Source organism: Belonocnema kinseyi, chromosome 9 (assembly GCF_010883055.1).
Source record: "Belonocnema kinseyi isolate 2016_QV_RU_SX_M_011 chromosome 9, B_treatae_v1, whole genome shotgun sequence".
In the NCBI taxonomy this organism is placed as follows: domain Eukaryota; kingdom Metazoa; phylum Arthropoda; class Insecta; order Hymenoptera; family Cynipidae; genus Belonocnema; species Belonocnema kinseyi.
The window spans coordinates 101,087,948-101,114,981 of NC_046665.1; the positions used below are offsets into that span (position 1 = coordinate 101,087,948).

The 27,034-nt window shown below is 34.1% G+C and overlaps 1 protein-coding gene across 3 annotated transcripts in view; it reads left to right on the plus strand.

The window, feature by feature from the left end:
* Window positions 1–27,034, plus strand: part of LOC117179522 (ETS-like protein pointed) — a 249,344-nt gene that overhangs the window by 151,196 nt on the left and 71,114 nt on the right. The window contains exon 1 of one of the 3 annotated variants that reach the window (XM_033371405.1): window positions 4,823–6,285. The exons of the other annotated variants lie outside the window; for them this stretch is intronic. Within the exon in view, the coding sequence (XP_033227296.1) occupies window positions 6,165–6,285 (121 nt within the window). The 5' untranslated portion in view covers window positions 4,823–6,164. Of the gene's footprint in view, window positions 1–4,822; window positions 6,286–27,034 lie in introns of those variants that run through there. 3 annotated transcript variants of the gene reach the window in all.

Here is a 27,034-nt window from a genome sequence, read left to right on the forward strand (position 1 = left end):
ACGTGGTAACAAGATGAGAATTGAAAGCCAACTGAATGTTAAATCAAAAAGCATGAAAGAGGGAGCTCTTCTTAATATTTTGACACCAAAATCATGTCGATAAACCTTACCGACTGGGAGTAAAGCCACCCACGCTTTAACTTGACAGACTGTACTTAATAAATGCAGGCCCTACCCACTTCGACATTTTGTCTAGTTAATAACACAGCTTTTATGTTGAAGCGTACATGTAATAAAACGCTGCCGTACTTAATTTAATGAATAGTATTAAAGTGCAATATTTTATGGCAATTACAATAGATATAATGACTTGATAAATATTATTTACAGGTTATGCAGGATATTTTTTTCATGTTTTTCTATTCTAGTATTCTTTAAAGGAGCTCTTTTGCATCTCCACTGGTTTCGATTTGATTTTAAGTGATAAAGGATACCAGTTTTAATTTAAGCCGCAACTTTAGTGAACCCCCAGTTTTTTTCGTAAGTTCTGAATATGGACAAACAGCGTTTATAAGTTTGGCCCACATTAATGATAATTACAAAACGTAACAAATGACTAACTTTTTAGGATAAACATAAAACAATTACTAAGATTATGTAACTCAGCTTCTCGTGACTCCGAAAAAGTTGGAAAATTTGTTCGTAAACCCTCATTGTTAAAGAGTACAATCTCATTTGAGCTCAGACGATTTCTTCTTTCCTTACTTATAATTGGCAGAGCTGAGGATCAGTCTTCATCAAGGATTTCCCATGCGTCACTGCTGCAATTTTCAAGCAATGAGTACCTGTTATCTCAATTTGTGATACACGGTCTTAACACACTTTTCCTTGAATGAAGATCTCAGATTTAAATAATAGAAGGTACAGGTAATTAGCACGATGCAGCGTAAAAGAGCGTTTTCTCAATGACTAATAGATCTGTATTGAATTTATCATTGTTGTCCTACACATGTGTAAAATATCTACTACAGTATTTCAGGGATCACAGTCTTTCTTCCATTTCCCATTTTTTAAATCCCTTTTTACTTTTCAACTTAACAATATAGCACTTACATTTATTTTAATAAAAAAAATTTATTTCATTTTTATTCCACTATTTTTTTGAAGAATCACCCTATTTCCCCTATTTTGAGATCATATTGTGCTGTGAAAGCTAGTATTTTTTTCAACGTCTCCACTTTATATCACACATATCACATAATATTGTGTTAATACTCAAACAATCAAATATTAAGATCCTTTCTAAGTGCCAGAATATGGGTATAATGTGAAAGGGAGTTGACAAATTTTTGAATATTTAACGAGTGTCATCTCGAGAGTCAATAGTCTCCAGGAAACAATTCCACGAAACGTCGGGCCAGTCAATGGGACTGTCGTGTTTTCGAAGATATACCGGAAGTGTACGTAACCGCCTCTTATTCTCCCTTTTTTTCCTCGGCGACTTTCACGCAGCAACAAACGACGTTCCGTTACGCTGCGATAATCGCTTATGTCGAAATCAGTAACACCAAAGGAACGATGTCGATCAGCAATCTTAGAGGAAATATTTCACCGACGTAATAAATTCATTTTATATTATTACAAAATCATGCTAAAATCGTCTATGTTTTAACTGCCTTGCAAAATAGATGAGATAAAAGCGCAACTTCTCACCGGAAGTGCAAAATAACTGATCTGAAAGTGCTCCTTTACTCAACACCTGATGCATTCAATGTCTTAATTTCAGGTTTCATTCACTACAGTATCCTTGCAATTCCTGATGTGCTCATTGATATCCCTAGTTATGATTTCAAAATCTGCACTCCTTTTGTAATATCTACGTTTAAAAATTAAAACAAAGCCAAAGATGCTAAGGGGTTGATATGATGCTAATCAATTCTGGATTCTTGAGTATGGTCGAAGTTAACATATTTGTCCAGAGGAAAGACCGGAAGCATTAGTGTCGTCATACCTCGTGGCCGTGGGCCATGGGGTTACCGGATGTCGAATGACCGGACTGAGCAGGTGAGATCGATCGGCTCAAGTTGGAGGAAATGACGTCGTCTCTCTTACATATGAGTGCTTCCTTATTCATCCGTGGAGGTATCTCTTTTGCTCCGCTTGCGTCTTATAAGTTTACGTGTTCTCACGCTTTCCATCCCTCCTCTCTCTTTCTGTCTCCCTTTATTGCTTCCCTCATTCTTCAGGTACACGCGTACCTCCACCCAAGGACCACACTCACATATATTCACTCACACATCTGCCACATTATCAGCCCAGCTTCGAAGAGCACATCAGCTTCCTAGTTATAATAAATGCCGCTAAAAAATCCGGCAAAAACCTGCTCGGCCTGCGGCCACTACACCTTCTCTCTCTTTCAATCTCTCCTCGGTTTCTCTACACTGCCGGATTGTTGCATTTAATACAAACTAGAAAAAGCCTCTTGCTTCCTGCAATGCTCGTTCCGATTGTTTATTCCTGATCAGGGTTTTGTAAATTTTCAGCCATGATATGAAATTTAGGTAATGGTAGGTATGTCACAAAATCTGTGTGAAACTGAATTAGTAATTGCATTTTTTGCACAGGGTCCAGGAAATCCTTGATACTTCTTCCTCTTCTCTTCTTTATCTCCTAGCTCGAGGTCCTAGTTGTTATTACTTCGCTTTATCATAATAATCATCGCCTGCACCATCTCTTTCTTATTCGACATGGCTCCCCTTCCTGATCGACTTGGCAGTAAGAGTTTCTCGATTTGCCTTCCGGGAGCTGCCGGTAAAAGGTAGCGGGGTCAAATCTGATCCATGAATGAACGATAATTCTAGAGACTCGAATGGAAATAATGATTGCTGGTCCACTTCAATCACGGAACGTCACCACTTATTTCCACGGTGAATCGGTGAGTCTGTGAAAAAAATCATAACTGCCGAGAAATCAGTGGGGCTTTGCTTCACTGTTTTCAGTTGTCGTCTTAAGTAGGAAAATAATCAGTTTTGAGCTAAGTATAGATGAGAAAAATCAAGGTTATGATTAGTTTTGAATTATCTTGTTAGGTGTACTATATAAAAAGATAATAGAACGTTTGCCGATGAGCTGAAACTACCAATTGAATGATGGATCTTATCTGCTTGGTAGTCATTACTATCCATTTCCTTCGTTGGCAATAATGATAATCATCCCAGATGCAGGTGTTTTTAATCATCTAGTTTTATCTGTAGAATCGGGTGTACCTCGTTGAAATTGCAAATCATGTATTCTGGAAAGTAATGTAATAATCGTTTTGATTTTCAAGTTTAAAAAATTCAAAGGGGAACATCTTTTTAAGAAACTCTAGTCTATGGTTTCATATGTCTGAATAATTACTTGTTTCAATATTGTTCCAACTCGAAAGTGATAACATCCGCTCAGTGATAAGCGACCTCGTATGGATTGTTCGACATTCAAAATTTAAATTACGACACTTTTAGAACTAGAAATGATACAGCTGGATCTTACGAGAATTGTACACGAAAATAAGTTGTAAAACTGACCTTCATTAACATCAGAGTTGCAACCTTGGTTAGAGTTATAGTAATTCAATTAGGTCATAATAATGTTCTGCTGAAGAACCGTTAGCAATCTTTTATTACATTGCTTACTATGTGATTGCTCTTATAAGAGTATGCTGCATCCATGTAGAACATAAGTTTGAAGATTCCTACAATGGATTCAATATATCATCAATCTCTATACTCTATACCTATCTGTAAACAAGAGAAATCTGAAACATATGATATTCTTGCAAGTAGATAATCAGGTGTACTCGAGGTTCTAGATGAGAGTTGCATCGAACTTTCGTGTTAAGATTTAGGAGCTGATTGGATAATTTGTCTTAAAGATCCTCAAAGATTCTCTAGAGAGTGGGTACTAGAAAGAAAATTGGTATGGAGTCAGATGGGTTTGAGTGAAACCAATTGCGACCACTTCATTCACTTTAAGAGAAGAGTTAGTTTGAATAGTTAATCTAATTGCCCTGTAGTGAAGAAAGTTCTTCCCCTTGATCCATATCCCTAAATATTAGATAGATTGCATAGAACTTTTTTTTATACATATAACATAGCATTAGTAGCTGACCTGAATAGCCAAGTTACCAATCAACCAGTTACCAAGCATTATTAAGTTCCCATCGTTTGCTCTTCCCACATCCTCTACCTTATTCCTGAAATCCTCTAAATCTTCTTCTGCGGATGTGGCGAAGCTCACCCGTCTTTGAACGTGACGCGATGAAGACGTCGAAGGGAAAGCATCGCGTCTTAGCTATCTTGCAGCCCCCGGCTAAAGTAGCGTAGCGTGTCTCTGGTATGAATGAACCAGCTCCTCGGCCGAATGAAGGAAGGCCATGGCTGGTGTCTGTGTTGAAGTTTGTGCGTGAGCACCCACACTCTTGGCATTCTGCCCGCTCGCTACGCTGCGAAGCGAAGGTGGCAGCAGGCGCGCGTATGCGCCAACCTCGCCACTGCGCTTCGCAAAATCGTCGAGAGAGTATTCATTCATAAAACTAACTTCGGAGTGAGGCCAACCGACGCGGCTGCTGCCTTGTTCGACCCGTGAGGAGAGGCGAACGGGGATCTTCAGAGTCTCCGATGTTGGGTGGGAAGGAGGTTGAGATCGCGTCCTTCTTGCTCTCGCTGCTTTTAGATCGCGGGTGAGCGGACGAGTGCCTCATCTCTCCTTCTCTCGCCGGCACACTCCCCCTATAATAAGCTTGGTCCCCTCCGTCTCCTCAGCGCCTAGCCAACCGTAACACCGACGAGCGAACCAACACCCGTCACTAGTATTTTAGTCGGACCGGCTTGCGAAGGGAGCTTTACATACACCGCGTCTCATCCTACTGCATCTTCATCATCATCGTCTTGTCTTCGCGAAAAGCCACCTTTTGCGCGAATCTCTAGTGAAGAAACCTCCGTACCACGCGACATTGACCACCTCCACCATCAGGCCTGTTATTCATCTCCCCTCTCCTCCATTTCTTGCTCGTCTTCTTCAGTCTCTTCTTGTTCCTCTTGCTCATCCTATCTCTCTGCTCTACCTATCTTTTTGCTCGTCCTATCTTTTTTCTCTTCCTATCTCTCGCAGCTCTCTCTTGGCCTTACCCTGCCCTCCTCTTCGCCAAGCTGCCAGTACACGCACTTACCTGCTGAACGCGAGATCGCGATCGTCCAGTGCGTAGAAGCCTCGCTTTCCTTGATATTTGTGAAGGATACTCGGATCCCGAGGGTGGGACAGTTGAGAGAACATCGTTGAGTGCGGTCCCACTGTTTGTACACCTGATTCGGACACCTGTGTTGCCACCGAGTTGGTTTCATCGCAGCGACGGGAACAGTGGTGCCAAACATCGAAAGTTTATCGTGCACGCTGCTCGTTATCCCCACCACGTGATATAGTCTCTTCGACATCTGTCATTGGTCGCCGCTCCTCACAACAACTGTCTCCCACCATTCATCATCAATTCGATCTTTGTTATCTTTTGGAAATTAGCTTCCTTCCGAATTGAAGATCCAAATCCGTTGATATATTCCCTCATCCAGAAAGGAGTCGTCATGGATGCCCGCGAAAGTTAAACAGCGGCTCTACGTCCCATATTTTTGGCGACATTTCATATTCTCGGAGCAGATCTGCGACACATATTCAGAACCAGCGTCACTCATACGCACGTACACTGACGTGGATTTACCCTTACTGACGCCGCCGTTGCGCAAGCAGGTATTCGGAAATAGCCCGGGTCGCAGTTATGAATTGATAGCAAACACATGGTGGACACGCGATACCGAAGCTGTGCGTTGTAAGTCGTGTGGGTCTGCTGATCCGGCTTCTTACTATGGGATAAACTAAAAACGAGCACCTCTGGTGCCACCTGACCTTGACAGGTTTATGACTGTCGATCGTTTCAACATGAGGACATCATATCTATCAAGATGAGCTGATTTTTGTGCACAATAAAAGCACGTGTACTTGGCAGTTTGTTCTGTTGCTGCAGCATGGATTATAGGAATTGCAGGTTATAATACAAATTCTAGTGACAGCAGTGGTGGTAAATCAAGTAATCGGAATACGAGTCAAGAGTTTCGGAGATGATGTTTCGACAGTTTCGTGTCAACAGTGATGAATTCATGTGAACTATAGACAGTGAGGTCAGTGGGTGGCAGTGAATGTTGACATCATTCATGAATAGTGACCACTCAAGAACAGCCCCAATGTACGTCGATTACGGCGGCGAAACTCACACCGGAATGGGAATCAAGTCTATGAAGTCTTCTGGCCGACCCAAAGGTAGGACTTCCGCCTTTTCGCCGAAATCACGCGATTAAGACATGCACAGGCGTGATGCGCTTACAACCGGTTTGACCTGACGTATGAACTCGGAGAGCGGGGGTGCTATTCATCGGCATGTTGCTCCAAATTGAAGTTGTTAAGCTTGTTGTGTGAATCACGATTTAGGATGAGCTTATGGAATATCTTTTAGGGTTAGAATTGGCTCGTCAGCTTTCGTGTTAGGGTCCGTAATTTTTATGTTTTGATTTTCAGCTTATGTCAGGGTTAGTACTGCATATCTGATCCTAGGTGATGCTAATGGTATTGTTGACATCCCTCCGGCAATTGATTGGAAGCGATAATAATATTTGAATGAAGATGTCACATTACCATATGTTATGTGTCAATATTATTGTATCATTTCCTTCAAATTATTTCATCTAATAATTGATAATTGTCCTACATTCATGATAAAACCCAATTATACCAGGTGGCGCTAGTAGCATTTAATAATTTATACAAATTTTATGTTTTATCGTTGCTGATTGTTACATAAAAGTAGAAAGTTTCATGGATACAATATAATTATTGTATCAATTCTTCTAAATTGTTTACTCTAATAGTTGATGATTCTCCTACATTCAATAAAGAATATAACCTTTTTAGATGGCGCTACTGTTCTCCACTGTAGCAAAAGCTATACATTAAGGGCATGTGATACTTACAGTTTCCCCGGCTTTTTTTCCACAAAAATGAAAATTTTTAAAAACTGAATTCGGAAATGTTGTAAAATATCATAACGGACGTCCCCTGACTCTTTTTTGAGGGATAATTACAAAAAAATGAGTGTGCTAAATAAAAATTGTATGCATATGCATTTTTTTGAGGTTACGTTGTTTTTCATCCCTGCCTTTCCGATAGTCTGGAAATTATTGATAAAATAAACTTTTTTGATTACCTGCAAACAAGGTTAGTTCCCGGAGATTAGTTACTATGTTTATTTGTAAGTCCAAAGTTTTCGGCCAAAAATATTGTGTAGTTTGGAAGTAACGCTCGAGATAATTGTAACAGATATAACCTCGAAATATACACGCACGTTGTAAGAAATAGCAAAAAATTTTTGATAAAAAAACAAAAAAAAGTGTGTGGGGACGTCCGTTAGCATGTTCTATATCATTCCCCAGATTTTGAAGGCAAAATATTTCTTATCCTAGGAAAAAAGCCGGGGGAATGTAACACTGAAAAAATCGATACTATTTCCGAAGCGCTATGCAAATTGATCACATTTTGCTAAATTAAAACTTTTTTTAATTAACCTACAAAAAAAGTGTTTGGGGACGTCCGTTAGCATGTTCGCTATCATTTACAAAATTTTTAAGCCAAATATTTATTATTCTAGAAAAAAAGCCGGGGAACCTAAAACTGGTAAAATCGACAATTTTCTAAGTATCACGTGCCCTTAAGTAGATAACATTAACTCTGTTCAGGTTTCGGAATTTGATGAAATTTTTTGTCATGTGGTTAATTTGTGGATGTATGTTGCGGATGTTTTAAACTTGACTATTAAAAGGTTTTTCGTCTGTTGAGACAATCTTAGTAACACGTGGTGGTTTCGTCCTGTGAAGCATCTTTTGACTTTGACACCGGGTGCCATAACGATACTTATCGCGGATTAAGTTGGCAGCCGGCAGTGGCACGAACGTGACTTACTCTGACAGATTGTAGCAGATGTTAACGACGCCGACAACTGTAACCTGTGTCTCTGCGACTGACACGTAGTCGGTACTTCCTGTGTGTGGAAGAAGTTCGTTGAGGTTGAAGTCAGTTGTGGTACTTGCAGCTTATCCCAAGTGTCTGATTCGTGTGCAGTTCATTACAACCTAATGACTCTTTTAAGCATAAAGCTGCCCTGCTTTCTTTTCATCTCCGTCAAAAAAATTTGACAGAACTTTTTTGTTGTGTCGTCTGGTCAATGTATAACTTAAAATCGTCCCGGCATGAATCAGAGGAACGAGACCACTGTTTTAGGAAGTAAAAAAAGATCCTCATCAATTTTAGATCTTCAACATTAAAAATTATTAAACATTATAATTGAGATGAAATCTTTTTAATTAATTCATAGTATGTTGCAAAGAATACAAATCGAATGGAGTGGATATTTTGGTATACCGACATAATAGGGGAATGTCTCGCATTCATGGAATTCAAGGCTTCGATGAATGTATCTAGAGATGAAACGAGACTGCAAGTTCTCGGTTCTCAATTAGAGAGCTTAGTAAGAAGCATCCGACACGTGCGTCCGTAAATATCCTCGACTCGGTTAGTTTATAATCTGGTACGCGAATACTTCAACATTAACAAAGGGATCGAACGTATGCATTACCTTCATCATGGTTTTCCCTTTTTCTTACAAATCCATGCAAATAAGCAAAGTACAAACTATCGAATGCTTTACGACAAGCTTCACCGCTTTTTATCTCCCTACACATCGTCGTGCTGGGATAAAATTAGAGAAACTGCGCGTGCGAGACCACGGCAAAAACGGCACGTAAACGGAAACACCCGCAATAAGTTGTAGCATTTCGCGCCTATTGGAATTTACTCGTCCTAAAATTATTAGGACTGTTAATTTTATTTATGAAATTAAATAGTTACATTATTTTCATTTCGCTCTTTGTTTGGGAAAAATCTTCTTAAAAATTGGAAATTATATTGTACAGGTTGCAAGTTAATAAGAGTACGTAATTTTCGTGGTGTTGCTTAAAACGTGGTATGTAATGAAATAACGACTGGGTAATTACACGAACGAGAAAGTGACTATTATCATACGCGAGTCTCGGTACTGTCGATGGGCATCGAAGCGGAATGGAAGCAACGCTGCATTTCGATTACTTATTTCGTGGAAGCAGTCAATGTGGCTGACAATAAATGAGGATGGTACTACTGGTAATGGTGATACCACCAGATATCACTTGTGTCATTCAAGGCGTTCTTTTCAATAGTCTTCTCCAGTTTTGTTAGCATTAAACAGAAGAGGAGCATAATTTTAAGAAGCAAAAAAAATCGCGTCATCAGCAAGACAAGTGAATGCCTAATGCATCGTAACAATGTTACATCAGGTATTAAAGTATCAGTCCATTAAGATAATTCTAAAATTTTATTTCAATATTTCACTATAACAACGATATATAAATATGATGCAATTAAAATGTAATGCCATGTTAGCTTAAGATAAAACCTCTATCTTTTTGTGAAATTGTTTTCGAAATTTTTTTATTTTCACGGAAGAAAAATTCTTGCAAGAAATCGCTGACTTTCGACTTCATTAATGCGATAAAAAGGGTGAAGGCTCTTTTTCCCTCGTGCCCTTCAGTTTACATTACGGTACTTTCTTCACGGTCGGGAATATAATGATCTGAAAATGTGTTGTCCTTGAACAGGCTTCATTGTCATTTTTTTCGTGCCTTATTATAATTATAATACTCTGTCGAAAAGGCACTTTTACATATATGCGGATATTTGCACACATTGATAGGCTGACTGCAAGTACCAGACCGTAAAACAATATGCCACTAGCTGCAATCACCCTCTATTATTGGCAAGGCGTATTTCAAAATCAGTCGATCGTATCCAAAGTTTGATTGCTTCCAGAATTGCTCGCATCGACCCACTTACGTGCTATTTACGATTTTCAATTTTACGCCCTTTGACTATATTTATTGTCAAATATTTGCTAGGATATATTTGCATTTGAACTCAATCTGAGTTATAAGATTTAAATCATTTTTCTGAACCACAACTCAGTTTGATTATAATCGTTAGCGGCAAAAAGTTTCTGGTTCATTTTGTTATTATTTTTGTCCTTGGTTTAATACTTTCCAGAATAAGGCTTATATACAGGGAATAAATAAGCATCGGAATGCTTGGTCTAATTAAAAAGAACGGAATATTTACGACGGAATATTAGGCCGCTGAATCACCCGCGCAATAAAAGTAGCGCATTTTGCGACTATAAATTACAACGAAATTCTGTTTATTGAATATCGTTTCATTTCACGATTCCGTAATAGGAATTGATATTTTGTTGCAATTATTATGAGGTGACTTACAATCGTATTTGCATACATGTTTCTGAGCGAGGAGCCGACTTCGCTAGAAATCAAAAAGAATTCTCGTCTTTGTGTGAAAAGTCATTGCACTAATAATACATAAATTATGAGTATCTTCGTCTACACGGAGGTCTTCTTGGTGGATTGAGATTCGAAGTTTAACCATGCAATACTGAGATTCTGATTTTCGAAATTTGGATGAAGAACTTTTACTGAAGAGTGTAAATCTTTACTCAATCAAGCTTTAGTTAGCAGATGTGCTTCATTGCTATCAAATTTTCCTTATCGGATTTGCAAAATTTATTTTTTTGGCGGATACCATGTGAGGTTCCTCACTTCAATATGGATGAATACGTATTTTTTTCGGACACTTGTTTATCGCTTTTCGAGTCTCGATTTTTTTAACGAGGTATTTTACAAGTGCGGTTGTCTATATTCTATAGTATGTTCGTGAGACGTGAGTCGAATCAAAATGCTGAATATTCTTCTCTTCAAGTGGTCAAGACTGTTAAAAATTTTCATCATCATAAGGCAAGGAAAATATGTATTTTAAATTTAAAAGTATAATTTATAAGACCAAAATATATCTTTTTATTTAATTATAGTTATAAAAAATATATATCTATTCAAAAGTATGTGTGAATTTTGGAAAGTGGAAATTATTCTCGACCTGCTAAACTCTCCTTTATATTGAATATGTTTGAAATGGATATTTTTGGAGTCCTTTTTGTTTTCATGTTAATGGACAATATATTTTTGTCTGTCTCGTTTGTATACGTAATCCGTTATGTTTTCCGTCGCGACATTGCGAATCAATCTTCAGACGTTGTTAGTGCCTCCACCTTCGATTCCTGCCAACTTTTACCCCCCTCCGGCCCCTCCGTCTTCGATGCGAAATCATGGCCCGTGCTAAAGCAGCGCGTCATACATTTCAATTTTATCGGACAGCAACCTCGTGTCCATCGATGCTTTCAAAGTCATCGCATATTCACCACTTATTATTGTAACCAAAATGGAAAATTTCATACTTTCTTAAAATATAGTGGAAAATTTTAGAATGTCTTAATTTTCTGTTCATATACTTTATACAATAAAATAGGGCGTGACAAGATTATTGACGAAATCGATGAAAATTTACCTATTGTTAATAGCTGCGATCTTAAAAGGAGATATCAAAGCGTTTTCTAGATAAAAACTATTTGGTTGGAAATTGGTTATTCAACATAAGTTATTAGGATTTATTTCTGTTTGTTCTTGAGTTTTTACAAGAAATTGGGAAACATGCATTTTTCCGATTTCAGACAAAAAATTTGTTCACGTAGTTGAGATTATCACATAAAAAACTGAAGTTAAATTTTGTTGCATGTAAAATTTCCAACTGATAAAGTTTACATGCTATTTGGCGAAAGTTTATCCTACGATGGAATAAAAGCTGTCGTCTGTTACGGCATCCTTAGCAATAATGGGAAAATGGCAAAGTATGAGTGAATTCGAGCTATAAATCAGGACACCAGGTTTAAAACAACACAAAAAAAACAAAACTTAGAATTTGTTGCAGGTAAACTTGCAAGCGATTAAAAATAAACATATTTCGGAGAAAGTTTCACTGAGGCTAGGAGAATAATTCTGATCTCGTCTACAGCGTCACGATGAAGTGAGCAAATTTCGGTTTTGGGTTCCATTCAAATACTGTAATTTTATTTTTGAGTTGTGGGATGTATCCCTATCCTCTTTTGATGCCCTTCCTCAATTTTGAAAAAAAGTTCAATATTAATGGCATGAATTTAAAGTTTATTTTAATTTTAAAAAATCCACACTTATATTTGGCCAATCTTTTGTTGAAATTGGCCTTGTTAAGACTTTTCTGTTCCTTTCGTTGTATGTAATAAAAATGGGAAAATTTGATTTTACGAGAAGAAAAATTCTCGCTACAAAAATTTCTTAGGCCACATAAAAATCACCGCCCTGAAAAAAATGGTTTAGCTGTCCCAGCTAACCGTTTACCTGGATTTCGTCTTCCAAGAAAATATAGCTGTGTCACCTAGATTTCTAGCTATTTTAACTAGATTTGCCATTTAGAAATTATCTAGCTAATTTACATACATAATTTCTATATGGCAAATTTAGCTAAAAGAGCTAGAAATCTAGGCGACACAGCTATATTTTCTTGGAAGACGAAATCTAGCTAAACGGTTAGCTGGGACAGCTAAACCATTTTTTTCAGTGCGGGTATTATATAGTATAGTATATATAGTACAGTAATTATTACTTATAGAGGGAAAAATTAAACATAAATTTGGCAAAAAATAGAAGCGTGGGTTTTTAAAAATTAAAATTTACTTGCTAACTTCCTTTTATATTCAAATTTTTCAATTTTTCTAAAGAACTTTAACAGAGGATGGTGAAAATCATTAGAATCCGAAAAGAAAATTGGAATACCATCTGAATTAGATCAGACACTATACATATTTAAAGAAAAAAATGTGTTTCTTAAATAGAAGTCAAAATTAAAGTACTTTTAACTTTGTAGTTAATTTTTTCTCAAATCCGAAAAATACATTTCGCTGAATTTTCTATAAAAACAACATATTTTGCGCGGAAAGATTCTGGGATTAAAACTGTAAAGTCTACATGATGCAAAATGGATTCAATCTGTTATTAAATAAACAATTTTAATGTAAACTATTTTTTCTTAATTAAACTTCAGTATCTCGTACAAAATTAATTATAATTTACAATCATTACATTTTTTGGATTTTATAACTCATTTGAATAATTTATCAAATTCACTATATAAGAATCCAACATCTTTGAGACATAAAACATTCAATTAAATTTGAGAAAAAATCAAGGACTTTCCAATTCAAGAAATTGAAACCTACACTAGAGGGCAATTAGTAGATCAAAATCTAAAATTTAGAGAATTGTTGTTAGCATCTGGAACTTTCATGTCTGTAATTATGTACCTCGTTAGAACCTCTAGAGAACCGTCTGTGAAGGCTTTAAAGGGTAAGATATCTCTTGAATCGCAATACGCAGGTTGGGAAAAGGATGCTCTATGCACTGACAAAAATGTTTCTTTGATTCAAACCTACCCAGCTTTTATGTGTGCAGAAATGTTTAAAGTTTAGATCTACAAGCTCAGTCAACAAAATATATGCGTGTTGAGACGAAAGTAAATTAAATATCTCGTACGCGTTATCCACATCCTTCATTATCACTCGCCGACGGCAGTGTGAAGCTTGTTGCCGTATTATTATTCCCATTTAAAATGCATTAAAAAAACTAAACCGATATTTAGTCCAAAAAGTAAGTTTAATCTCCAGTAGCCAATTGCAATATTATAATTAAGGCTCTATTTAATATGGAGCTCTTAGAACGTGGGAATTTATCGTCCCTGTGGAAAGTTGTTCTATTTTGTGTGGTTAAAAATGATCAAAGCGTGAGATAAGTTTTGGCATGACTGTTATTAGTAACCTGAAACTTTTGAGAAATAAAGTTTGAGATTCTTAATTTAGATTATTAACATAAATCCCTATTGTTTTCTTAGTAAAATTTTGAATGTTTAAATATGGGTTATTTCGCATTTTTAGGGTGGCTGCTGGAATTCCAGTTTTCGTCCGATAAAAGTGTAGAATGTAAAATTTTGCAATTTAATGAAATTTAACTTAAAGCTGGTAAATTGGGAAGTGTGAAAAGCTCCCGTTTAATAAGCTTTATAAACACCGCCATTTTTGCACTGAAATGTGTGTAAAATGCGAGAAAGTATATGGTGTTTGAAGAAAACTCATTTTCGTCAAAAAGTGGTCTTAGAATCATTTAGCTTTACATGCTTCAATATTATGCTCCTGGCATTGAAGATTATTTAACTTTAAAGCGCCTGAGTGCGAAATTTATAAATATTCATTTTGTACTCCTCAAAATAAAAACGAACCAATATATAGAAACGTTCCTCTGCGAATATTTGAATTTGAACCGATAAATTTACTTCTGATTTATGGGAATTTACTTCTGATTGCAGCAAAATTCAAGTTTTCATTATTTTAATCATTTTGGTCAACTTACACAAGTGACTTCTACTTTATCCACAGTTGAAGGACATGTGAGTGAAAATGTTTATCGCTTTTGTTTTAGGGCAGGGAGTTTTGGTAAAGAAATATTATTTCACTTGGAACAGGGATTTTTTCACATGTAACGGAAATTTTTTTAAAGAATTGAAACTGGGATTTAGAAGAAAGCAGTTTTGAAAAACTTCTGTTCCAAGCAAAAATTCGTCAGAGATTAAAAGTTCCTTCTTCGGAATTTCAGAAAAAGAAAGCACTTCACGGGGTTTTTAAAGTAGAAGTAATATTTCGAAGAGGAAATATTTATGAATTATAATATACATTTTTTTCCTTTTTTGTTGGGCATTTACTTTTTTTCTTGACAATTGAACTAGCTGCGGTTAAAAGCTAAATGCTTTTGTTAAAAATTCATTTTTTTGTTGGACGATTCGACTATTTTGTTGAGAATTGCTATTATGTGTGCAAAAAATTCAATTTTTTTTTAAATTCATGTAAATTGTGGAAAATTTGTCTTGTGTTGTAGAAAATTAATCTACTTGGCCGAAAATTCGTCAGTTTAGTTTAAAGTTAATTTTTTCAACTAAAAATTTAACCATTCCACTTTGAGCTGAAAATGTACCTTTCCTAGTTCAAAATTTAACAGTATGGATGTAAATTTGTATTTCTTAGTTAAAAGTGTATTTATTTCATTGAAAATTCACATATTTTGTTTTAAAAAAACTACTTTTTCGATAGAAAATCGGCTTTTTTGGTAGAAAATAATGTTTTAAAATTCAATTTCATTGTTTGAAAATTACTTTTTTTCTCTTGAAAATTCATCCAAAAAGTGTTCTTTTTTAGTTGAAAATTCGTCTTTCTGTCTGCGGTTGTCACTCAGGCGAGTACTCAGGCGTGAACAAACAAAAGCGGAGCGGGCTGTACTGATATATTTCCCGCACACCGTCAGCCCTAAAATCGGCACTATAGAAGAGTTCAACTGTTTGGTTGAAACATTGTCTCCTTCGATTGAAAATTCAACTATTTTGTTTAAAAATTATATTTTTAGATATAAAATTAATTTTGTTATTTAAAAATTCATCTTTTTGCTGAAAATTCAAGTATTTCAGTTTAATATTCATCATTTTATTTGAAAATTCATCTGATTAGTTTAGAATTACACTATTCTAGTTGAAGGTACATAATATTATTTAAAAATTAATTAATTTTGCAATTTTTTGCTCTGTTGTGGTAAAGGAAAATTAAGAAACTTGACCCGGAATACCAGAAATGGCGGGCAGTTCAAAATTTTCCGCCGAATCGCCACCCTGAATGGTAATAAGTCACATAAATGCTATTCGAGTGGAAATATTTTATTCTTTTGTTGAGTGACAAGTGTATTGTTTGCCATAAGCATAAGAGTTGTTGATAAGGGATTCAGGATAGCTGCCTGTTATCTGGTGGACCAGAGTAACCGGTTAATCAGCTCCGACGAAATGATAATTGGTCCACGGGACAATTGCGCCCTCGTTAACGTTAGTGTACGCCTTTATCTATGATGGTGTGACGTCCATGAGCCCAATCTCTGTCAGGATTGCTAGCGCCCCAGGAAGTCGGCGGCTCACATTATCGCCAGGCACACTGAGGCACACTCAAGGAGCCTATCTCGGCAAAACATGCGGTTTTCTTGATAATCACCGGCTAATATTGACAATACTACCACTTGTTGCACGACCGTATATCACTAATGAGCTCTCTTATAATGGCATCCCCACAAAAAAAATTATAATACAAAAACCCCAAAACCTTACCCACATCTATCCCGCCCATCGTGTCCTTCACGCGTTAATGGTCTTAAAATAGAAATATCAAAGTTTAATTCATATAATCTTACAGAAAATATTGTAAGAGGCTTATTGCAGTGTCGGGGAATTTAAAACTGCGAGGTAATTATATAATTTCATTTCACTGTTATTTTTCTTTCACATGAATTTCAAATTCACCTTACTTCAGTTTTTTGTCCTCATTTACAACGGATGTCAATTTTTTTTGACAAAAACCTGAAGTGAAGTGAATTTGAAATAACCATTACTTAAGTTTTTTTTTCAAAATTCACAACTGATGTAAATTTTTGTTGACAAAAAACTAAAGTGAGGTCAATTTGAAATTCACATAATGTAAAATGAATGTATATAATCGCCTCCCTAGTCAGGGAATGTCAGGAAAAACCTGAAAGATTCAGGGAATTTTCGATAAACTGTAATTTATGTTTAGATTTCATCCACAAATTACGTAATGCGTTTTTATGGAATGTTGTACCTCCTTTCCCCCATGCAGGATACCGTAAGATTTGCTCTGACCCCACCCCCCTACCCACATAATCTTAATAAGATTATACAAAGATAGGGAACATAAATATTTAAGTTTTGAGCAAAGAAATGCATTTTCAATTATTTTCGCTTTTAACTTTAAACATTAAGACGCATATAAATTTGGTTAATTAAGTAAACGTGAAAGTTGAATGATATTAGATTTATTAAAGCAAATGTGTTAACACTTGTCTTACAAGCGTATAATTTTTTATTTTTCTTGTTAAGAATTTAAATTGCAGTTACAAATTTTATTATTTATTTGAAAGTTCTATTGTTTTGTGAAAGTTCAAGAATAATGTTAACAAATCACTTTTTATTTTGTTGAAAATTTAGCTGTTTTGTGAAAAATTCGTCTTTATGGAATGAAAATTTAAAATTTTGGATGACTTTTTTTTCTTTAATGACGGAAAAATCTTTCTTGGTACAAAATTCAAATCTTTTGTTAGTATAATCAATATTTCCCCGAAAATTGGTGTATTGTACGAATAATTCTTTAAAATCAAGTACATACTGTATTAATTTTGATTTTTTCGGAACAGACAAATTTTTTGGTATCTTATTATTACCCAGCGTCCGATATGTCGGGAGCAAGTTTTTATTTTTGTAAAAATAGAACATTTGATTTTTATTTCCTGCCGGAAGCTATCTTTAATAATCTGTGAAATTGTTAAATATTTTATATCAATCCGCAGCCGAACATGTCCTAATGTATGGTCAGTTCACTTTTAGATTATATAACTGTACATAATAGATTCCAATATTTTTTCACGATCATCACAACATTAATTTATTTAAAAATTAATTAATATATATATTTAAAAAATCAAAAATTGAAAGTTCAAATTTTAGAAAAATAGCCCAACTTTTTTTTGAATTCTTTAAATTTGTCAAAAAGACAAGAAAATGTACCTCTTAGTGAATACTTCTTTAAATATTTTTTTATAAAACAAAAAATGCAGAAAGAACGATCGAACTATACGAGTGTTTCAGAATCCGACACATTTTTTTTTAATTTAACTGCTTTTGAGTCAAATTAAAATATTTTTGGCTCTAAATATTAATTATTACAGAAAATTAATCTTCTTGGTTGAAAATTAATTTTGTCGTTGAAAATTATGTTATATTATTGAATTTTTTTAAAAATCGAAACTTAATTTTTTAAAGTGAAAGTAACATTGTTTCATTTTTGGTTAAGAGTCCATTTTCTTTTGTTAAAAAAGAAACTGTGTCAGTGAAAGTATTCTAAAAATTTCACCAAAAGCCTTTGAAATAAATATGAGCACAAATCTTTTTTTCCCGATTAACATTAATGAAAAGTAAAGGAAAGTCAGAGAATTCCGAAATGGGTACTTTGTAGCAACTCTGTTATGGATATCTTGGAGATTGTACAAGTTTTTGCAAAGAGATTTGTGGCGATTGTTTGAAGTACGACAGTTGTTAGAGAGCTTCTAGGAAAAAGCATAAAAAAGTAAGAGAGTCGATGTTTTAGTATCGTCTACTTATTTATCCCTCACAGTATTGCTTATCTTTAAACCGCAACGAGTCAACCCTTCTTACTGGGCGTTGCCACAAAATCCATTACAATGTCGAAGAACAATGAACGTCCATGACTGACGGACAGTAGCCGCGATAGGAATGTATTTTTCTTCATACAATCTTTTCTTCGTTATCTTTCGAATTTTATCTTATGTCGGTTAGACTCGTGCACATGGCCCAACAGAAATCATTATTTTTCTATTTTCTCCTCTGATTATTTATCTTTTTCTATCGAGATATTTTGTTAACTTTATCTATGGAAATGCATATTGTCACACAGGGATGTTTTTTAAATTTTAGAACCCTGTTACCTACTTTTTCACATTTTTTATTCAACACACTTCATGTCCCATAAAAGCCGGTCCGGTTTTGTAATTCCAAGAACTGCAGGCCAACGTATTTTTTCAAGGGACAGGGCGAGAGACGGTTGCAACTCTCGCCTCTAAAGGGCCGCGGTGCGCGAGTACTCAGTTTAGTATATTGCTCAATATTGTACATTCGAATTGGAAAAGTTTTAGGGCGGCCCTGTTCGTTTACGTTTCGAGGGTAGCGATTTATTAACAAGGCCAGTGCGAGACAATCCCCAAAACTGTTATTATATGGGACTTGAAGTCTATATAAAATTGTTTTAATTGTAAACGAGATTTCAAAAGATTTTCTGTAATTTGAAAGTCAAAGAATTACAACATTTTGATGGGATTTAACAATATTTTAAATTTATTTAGAGACTGAAAAAGATCTTAGGGCAATGCAAAATTTGTAGGGTATTCAAAATTATTTTAATGGATTTCGAGAGGTTTCACTGGTTTCAAGGGATTTACAAATATTTTGATGTAAATTACAAAGTATAATTTTAGAGAGAATATAAAATTTTTAAGGCATTTTACAAGATTTTAAGGGGTTTTAGAAAGCTTAATCCAGATTTCAAGAGATTTTACAATGTTCCAAGAAATACCGAAGGATTTTAAGGAAATTTTTTATTTCTAGAGTTTTCAAACGAAGTTAAGGAATTTGAAAGAATTTCAGAATATTATAAAGAATTTTAGCGGATTTGGAGTAATTTTAATTAGTTTTATAAGTTTTTAAATAGATTTCAAATAGTTCAGAAAGATTGCCATGAGTTTTAAAGATTTTAATTGATTTCAATGGGATTTTAAAGGAAGGCGTAATTTTCGAAATTTTGCAAATACTTGAAATATCTTTAAGGATTTCAAGAGATTCACTAAGATTTCCTCGGATTTAGAAGATTTTAGTTAGTTTTGAAGGAAATTTAAAGATTTTAAAGAATCTCATAATATTTCGAAATATGTTGCAATATTTCAAAGAATTTTTGGGAAAATGATTTTAAAAATGATAAGGAAAGAAAAAAATCTTTAAAAGAATTCATGGGATTTCAAAAGGTTTAAAAAATGTCCAGGGATCCTTGACTCTATATTGGACTATGGAACATAAATTATTACATAATAAAAAACAAAATAAAACACACAATGATGTTTAATAGTTTAAAAAGTTATTTCAACAGCCACAACCAGATTCAATTAGCATATTTACAAAAAATGAGTAAAATTTTAAAAAGAAGATACAAAATTCGGCTTACAGATCCTGGTATTGCTACCAAAACCGTGATAAAAATTCGTGAAAATTAAAAAAAAATTCAAATTACTTTTAATGTATTCTTATCTGATCCGGCTCTAAATTTGACCAAGGATGGAAATTATTTATCACTAAAATCCCTCAGAATTTTATGACCCTAACTTAACTTGCTTTTGAATTATCATTTGTGGACTCTTGAGGTCGACTTGTGTTCCTTCTATGAGAAATAAAAACTAATTAAAAGCAGGAAATTTAGGTAATACATGTTTTGCCCCCCCCCCGCCCCTCAAATAATGATTCGAAACATTTGCGGGGCCCCTCTCCCTAAAAAACCCATACTTAATTAATGGAATTTCCTAAACGTTTCTTTCAACATTTAAAGGCCAGTTGACTGATGTGAAAATAAGGGTTTGATGTAAGGAGCAACAGGTGTTATAAGAAGTTCGTTATTCTTAGAGAGTAAGTTTCGCTTGAATTTTTATCGTTGATTGGTCCCTCGTCATGCATATGTGAAAATGAGAAAAAAAGTTGAGGTCTCTTTCGATAAAGAATCGAAAAGGTTGCGAAGGTATTTTAAATGGATATGTTGCAGACCTCAAGGTACAATGCTCTAACCTAGGGGCGCAACAGGTGTACCAATGCAAAGAGGGTGCGTCACGTGACTCCTCTCAGTCGATAAACTTCCCACCATGGGGTGGCAGACTGTGTCTGCCACACAAAGAAAGCTATTGTTGCAAACAGTAAACGCAGCTTTCCAAGCTTAAAATAATCTGCAGAGGTGTTAAACCACTCATACCATAATACTTTATCGCAAAATACACAAAACAGTTATTTTTGAAAATTTGTCAAAATATTGAAGAAGTTCTTCGTGAAAGAAATATTTAAAAGTATTTAAGGGTCATCCATAATAAGATGTCGTAAAAAAGTGATTTTCTCCAAATAATTTAAGCGTTGTTTTATAAAATACAGTTTAGGTAAATACTGTCCAAAAATCCGAATTACCAAATAAATAGAATCTATTAAAATGAGAAGAAATAAAATTAAAATAATATGTAATAGTCAACAAAGGAACTATATATTTTAGGTCTATAAATTAATTCGATGTTTTAAAGGGGGAGCTTTAAGCTTTAAACACAATATAATAGATGGCGCCCCTGCGGACTTCGCCTAAAAAATCATTAGCCAATAAAATGGCGTCCGACAAGGATTATTTGAGATACAGAATTTTCTTTGTATTCAAATTGAAAAAATGTAGTGGAGATAATCTAAATTATTTGCTCAGTAAAACGTGTAAAAAGTGGTTTCAGAAATTTCACAGTGCTGATTTTTCATTTAGGATGCAAGAAGCATGCAGTGTTTCAAATGCTCCTTGTCGGACGCTCCTTGTCGGACGCTCCTTGTCGTGTCCTGAAGTTTAAGCAAATGTAATATTAAACGAGATTATAACATTTTCTTAAATATTTTATCAAACCAGGGTTTATATTTGTAACAACAATTTAGAAGATCAAAAAACCCTTCACTAATCTATGGATATTTTTTTGAGTGCCCTAATATCTTTTAAAGTCTTTAAACTCATTTGAAATATTAGATATTGTAAGGTTGTATAAAATCTGATTATATTCCTTAACACTCTTTGAGATTTTGTTAATATATTTGAAACTCCCTTGGAATCATTTAACCTACCCTAAAGTATTTCCAATAATTTAATCTTTTGAAATCGCTTGAAATTTTTGTAAGATGTTAGAAGTTAGTTAGAATTTTTTTGAAATGTCTTTAAATCTTTGAAATCTTTTGAAGTTCCTTGAAATCTATTGAAATTGCATGAAATCTTCAAAAATTTACTAAAATATGAACATCTCTTTACATTTTCTAAATGCTTTGAAATCCTTCAATTTTTGTGCTTCTGATAATGATATTAATTGAAATTCCTTGACATTTTTTTTATATTTTTAAAATTCCTTAAAATCCTTTAAATAACCTCAAATATGTCAATCTTTTGAAATCTTTTGATATCCCTTGAAATCTAGTCTATTTACATGAAATCTCATACTTTTTCGCATTCCTTGAAATCCGTTGAAATTTTTGAAACCCAACAAAATTCTTTGATATCCTAAGAAATATTCTTTTAAAACCCTTATTGAAAGCCTTTAAATCCCCTAAAAAAGCCTGAAGTATTTAGAAGTCTTACAAAATCCATTAAAATGCTTTAGAACTCCCTTGAAATCTTTAAAAATCCCTTGTAAGCTTTTAAAGTCCTTGAAACTCCTTGGAATCTTTTAAAATACCCTTTAATCATTCAAATCATTTGAAATCTCCTGAAGTTTCTTCAAATTCATGAAATACATTTAAATTTCTTGGAACCTTTTAAACTATCTTCAAATTATTTAAACTTTTTCCAATTTTTAAAAATATATTTAGAAGTACTTTTAAATATTTGAAAATCTGTTAAAATCTTTTAAAATTCTTTAATTCTTGTGAACAAATTCTTCGAAAATTCATTGAAATATTATTAAATCCCTTGAATTCCCGAGAAACTACATCAAATCTGATGATATTCCTTAAAATCTCTTGAAATTTTTGAAGTTCTATGAAATCCTTTAAGATCCTGCTGAATCCATTATAATGTCATATTGAGAGCCTTTAAAATCTTTAGAAATTGCTGAAATTTTTTGGAATTTTACAAAATACCTTGTAGTGTCTTGAAATTCTTAAAAAATCCTTTGAAATATTTGGAAATCTTGAAATCCTCGGAAACTCCTTGGAATCTTTTCAAATGTCTTAGGCTCACACTATTATCATATTTTTTGTAAAATTAATAAACTTTAACGTTATATATTATAATCTTGGATATATGGATTTCCAGTAAGATTGATTTGTTAAAAACATTGCGTAACATTATTGATCTCCCCCAATATATCCGATCGTTACATTTTCCGGAACCTCCTCGCCCCTAAAGCTGTTACGTTATTTATGGATGTCCCATTATGAGTTTTATACTTTTTAAGTCACTCGTGGCTTCTTGTGTGGCATGGCTTCTGTTTTCCATATATACAAACATAAGGACACTTGTGTAAAAAAGCAATCTAATATAAATTGTATAATTGAATCTGAATTTTTGGTTCTTGAATTATTTTGCTCATAAAGATCCTCTTGAGGCGAAATTTGTCCTCGCTTTCTGTCTTGATTCAAGTCTCATAGAAAAATTTCGGATTCTAAAAACGGATTTGAGTGTGAAAAATGTCTTGTCCACTGCATTATCAAAGTTTTTAAAAGCCGAGGATTGAGGATTGTGGCTGCATGAGGGACTTGTTAATTTCAGTCTTCTCGTGCATGCTCTCGTTTTGTCTCTGGACTCTGGAGTATATGGCTATATGATAGATCGTTATAGTAATTTGTAAAAGAGACCGTGTTTCGAAGAATTGAGCGTTTCTCGGTTTTTAATGAACCCAATGACCTCGTCGCCTCGCCATATGTTCGGGAGGACGACTGATTTTGGAAATACGCCACGTATGGGATATAGGTTCGCGACAGCTGCAGCAGTTGTCGAGCTGCTGGGTGAGGAAAGAGGGATAAGCCAAGTTGCCAGCACGTGCCTTTGTGTCCGTTAAATTTCTTCGAGGAGTCCTGCATGCTCTCGCCCTTGATCTACCCAAAAGAAACATGACAATTCTCAATTTATTGCCTTCATTTGCCTCGATTCACTTTTAAATTTCGGGGAAAAAAACAATCCAAGCCCTTGGGGATGAACATGTCACCTTGAGGTCCTCAAACATTTCCATATATTATAGCCTTAAAAGCTTTTTTTCTCTCAAGAAAGACACTTTGTACAAAGTTGGTACAGGTCAGGGAATTCTGGAAAGTCAGGGAACGTTGGTTTAGTTGTTGAGAGTGCATCTTGTGGTTACTGTTATTTTGTTGAAAATCCATCAATTTTGTTAAAAAGTAATTCTTATTGAATGAGAATTTAACTGCTTAATTGAAAATTCGTCTTTTTGGGTTAAAAATTAGTTAATTTGATTGAAATATAACTTTTTGGTTGAAGGTTCGTGTTTCTAGATTAAAAATTCATCTGTGTCGTTGAAATTTAATCTTTTTTGGTTGAAATGCAACTCTTTAAATAAAAATTCGTCTTTGGTTTGATTCAACTTTTTTTTATGATGCATTATCGTAGTTTTAAAAACTTTTTATTATCTTAAAATATAATATAAAAAAATTTATCTTTTTATTTGAAAATCCTTCTTTTTTGGTAGAAAATTCATCTCTTTCGATGAAAATCCAACTATTTGGTTAAGATTAAATTTCTGCGGTTGAACATTTGAGTAACTTGTTGAAAATTGGTGCTTTTGGTTTGATTCAAGTCTTTTTGACGATTCGTAATCTTAGTTCAAAAACCATTGTTTTATCTTAAAATATAACTTCCATTTTTTATTCAAAATTGATCTTTTTAGTTGAAAATTCATTTATTTGATTAAATAAAATTTTTTTGTAGAGAACTAATCTTCTTGGTTGAAAATGTATCTATTTGATTAAAAATTTATTTCTACACGGAGAAAACTATATTGCACAATGATATCGCAACACCTCTGTATTGAAATAAAGCGCAGTATGATAACGGACAAGCAGGTTCTGGAGCTTTTTAGGATATTATAATGCATTAGCATCGCTTGGCTACTACTAGAACCCTCGTATAATTAATATAATAAAATAATAATACAATGTAAAATCTTGCAATGTACGATATCACGATTTTACGATATTATAATGTGATAATTACGATATATAGCGCAGGAATTACGGTATATATTGAAATTCTTGCGATGTAGTTTTCTCCGTGTACAGTTTAAAATGTAATTATTAATCTTGTTGAAAATTCGTTTTTTATGGTTGATATGTATTTTTAATTGCAAATATAACTAATCCTTTTTTGGTTAAATATTTATCTTTTCAAACGAAAATTGAACTATTTGGTTAAAAACTCATTATTTTTATTATTTATTGTTAATATTTCTTTAACTGAAAATTTAAACCTGTATTTCATTTTTTCTTGACCCAAACGGAAAACTTATACGTAATTATATCGTACTGTGTATAATTTTCCACCTGGTGAATATCCATCTTTTTTTTTTAAATAGTCAACTATCCAGTCGAAAATTCATGCCATTATTTATTTTTTTTAGTCGAGTATTAATCTTATTTCTCAAAAATTTGTCTTCGTAATTGAAAATTCATTTCTATGGTTGAAAATTTAACTATTTTTTTGAAAATATGTTTCTAGTTGAGAATTATTTTTTGAAACAGAAAATGTATAACCTTTCCATTGTTGCTTACAAATTTATATGTTTTTTAGCTAAAATTTCGCTTATTTTGTTAAACACTCGTTGTTTTTGGTCTTAAAATTCCATAATTTTGTTAAAATTCAACTTTTTGTCTTAAAAACTGAACTATTTGCTTGAAGTTCATATATTATGCAGCCAATTCTCTTTTTTTATAGAAAATTAATCTCTCGGTTAAAAAATTATCTTTGTGATTGTGAAATTGAAGTATTTTCTTAAATATTCGATTTTTGGTTCAAAATATGTTTTTACTTTCAAAATTTTTTTAGCGGAAACTCATGTATTGTGTTAGCAATTCGTCTTGGTAGAATTCATCTTATTAGGTAAAATAAACTATTTGGTTAAGAATTCATCGTCAGTTTATCAAACAGTAAGAAAAAAAAACATTTTTCTTGCATTAACATTATTGTTTTCCGAGTTCTAGGGTTTTTATACCTGAAAGAAAAATTTATAACTGTCAGGTAAAAACAAAAATTAGTCAGGGACTTTCGAAATTGGGATTTCAACCATTGTTGTGTGGGAATCGATCGTGTTTGGAAACCATATTCTAATGGGGAAAACATTCTTGAATGTTAAAATTACAATAATTGACATTGATTTCAATAGAGATTAAGCTCGGTTTTCAAAAAGTGTCAATCGTTGCTGAGAGGTTTAAGGCTTTAGAATATAAATGCGTTTTTTAAGCCAATTAAGGTTATCGGATGAAGAAAATATTCATCTGCCGGTATAATTAGTTTGGGAGCTCGATATCAACTTCGGCCGCAAATAACACGCAGCATGCAAATTTATGTAGAACGCGTGAGGTGAAGTGTCGTCGGGGTCAGAAGTCAGGCCCAAAATTTGCATTTCGATTCGATTGAGCAGTGGTCGAACTCTACTTATTTTTTTCTCTCCTGTCACTTTTTATTATTTCTTCTCCGTTTTCTTATTTCGTATCGATCCCCTTGTTCGAGGCGCCGCGACGATCGCCCCTGTTGTACGGCGACAACAGTCCCGATTATTTAATTCTCGTATTACCCATAACTCAGGTGAGCACCTGCCCCCGTGGGAAAGACAACGGAAAGTCTTCGCTCATTTCTTGCCGCTTTTAGTTTAAAAGATTGTCTTTGGAAAAATGAGGGTATTACATACTGTAATTAGCAGTAGAGGATATATAAAGTAACTAATTGTTGTAATTGTTAAAGATTGATGCGTTATGTAAATTACGATCGAATTTATTTCAAGTTATACATGCGGGTGCAATGTAAATCGTAGAATTAGTATTTTCCAATTGGAGAACAAAAAGTATTCCATTCCACAATCCAACCAAATCTTGCACCTAGCAAACTTTAAAAAAAGTTTAATATTTGTAGAAAATAAAACAATCCCTGATATGAAATACTGTTATTCAGAGAAAGAAATGATTAGCTATGAAGAATAAATTTGCAGGTGACCTGTTTTACCCTAGACGCGCCGGTTAGCCCCGTTTTGCAGCAATAGTACTGATTTTAAATAGAATATAAAATTGGAGAAATAATGTTTCTTTTGAGTATTCTATTTTGTTTTGTTCTTGTGTTACCGTGGTATGTCGTAATCTCGGATGCAATCACACTTTTGCTGATGCGCCTCTGCCGAAAGCTAAATTTCCACGAATATTGTTAATTGAAATTCTTCGCGATGGCTGGCACACTACGCGTGGCACGTGGGTTTTCAATCGGCTTCTTTAACGATTGTCGGTTAGGCACTCCCCCTGAGCGTGTGTCACTGTTAAGCTTTTCATGCACGCCCTGAATGGCGATGCCCAC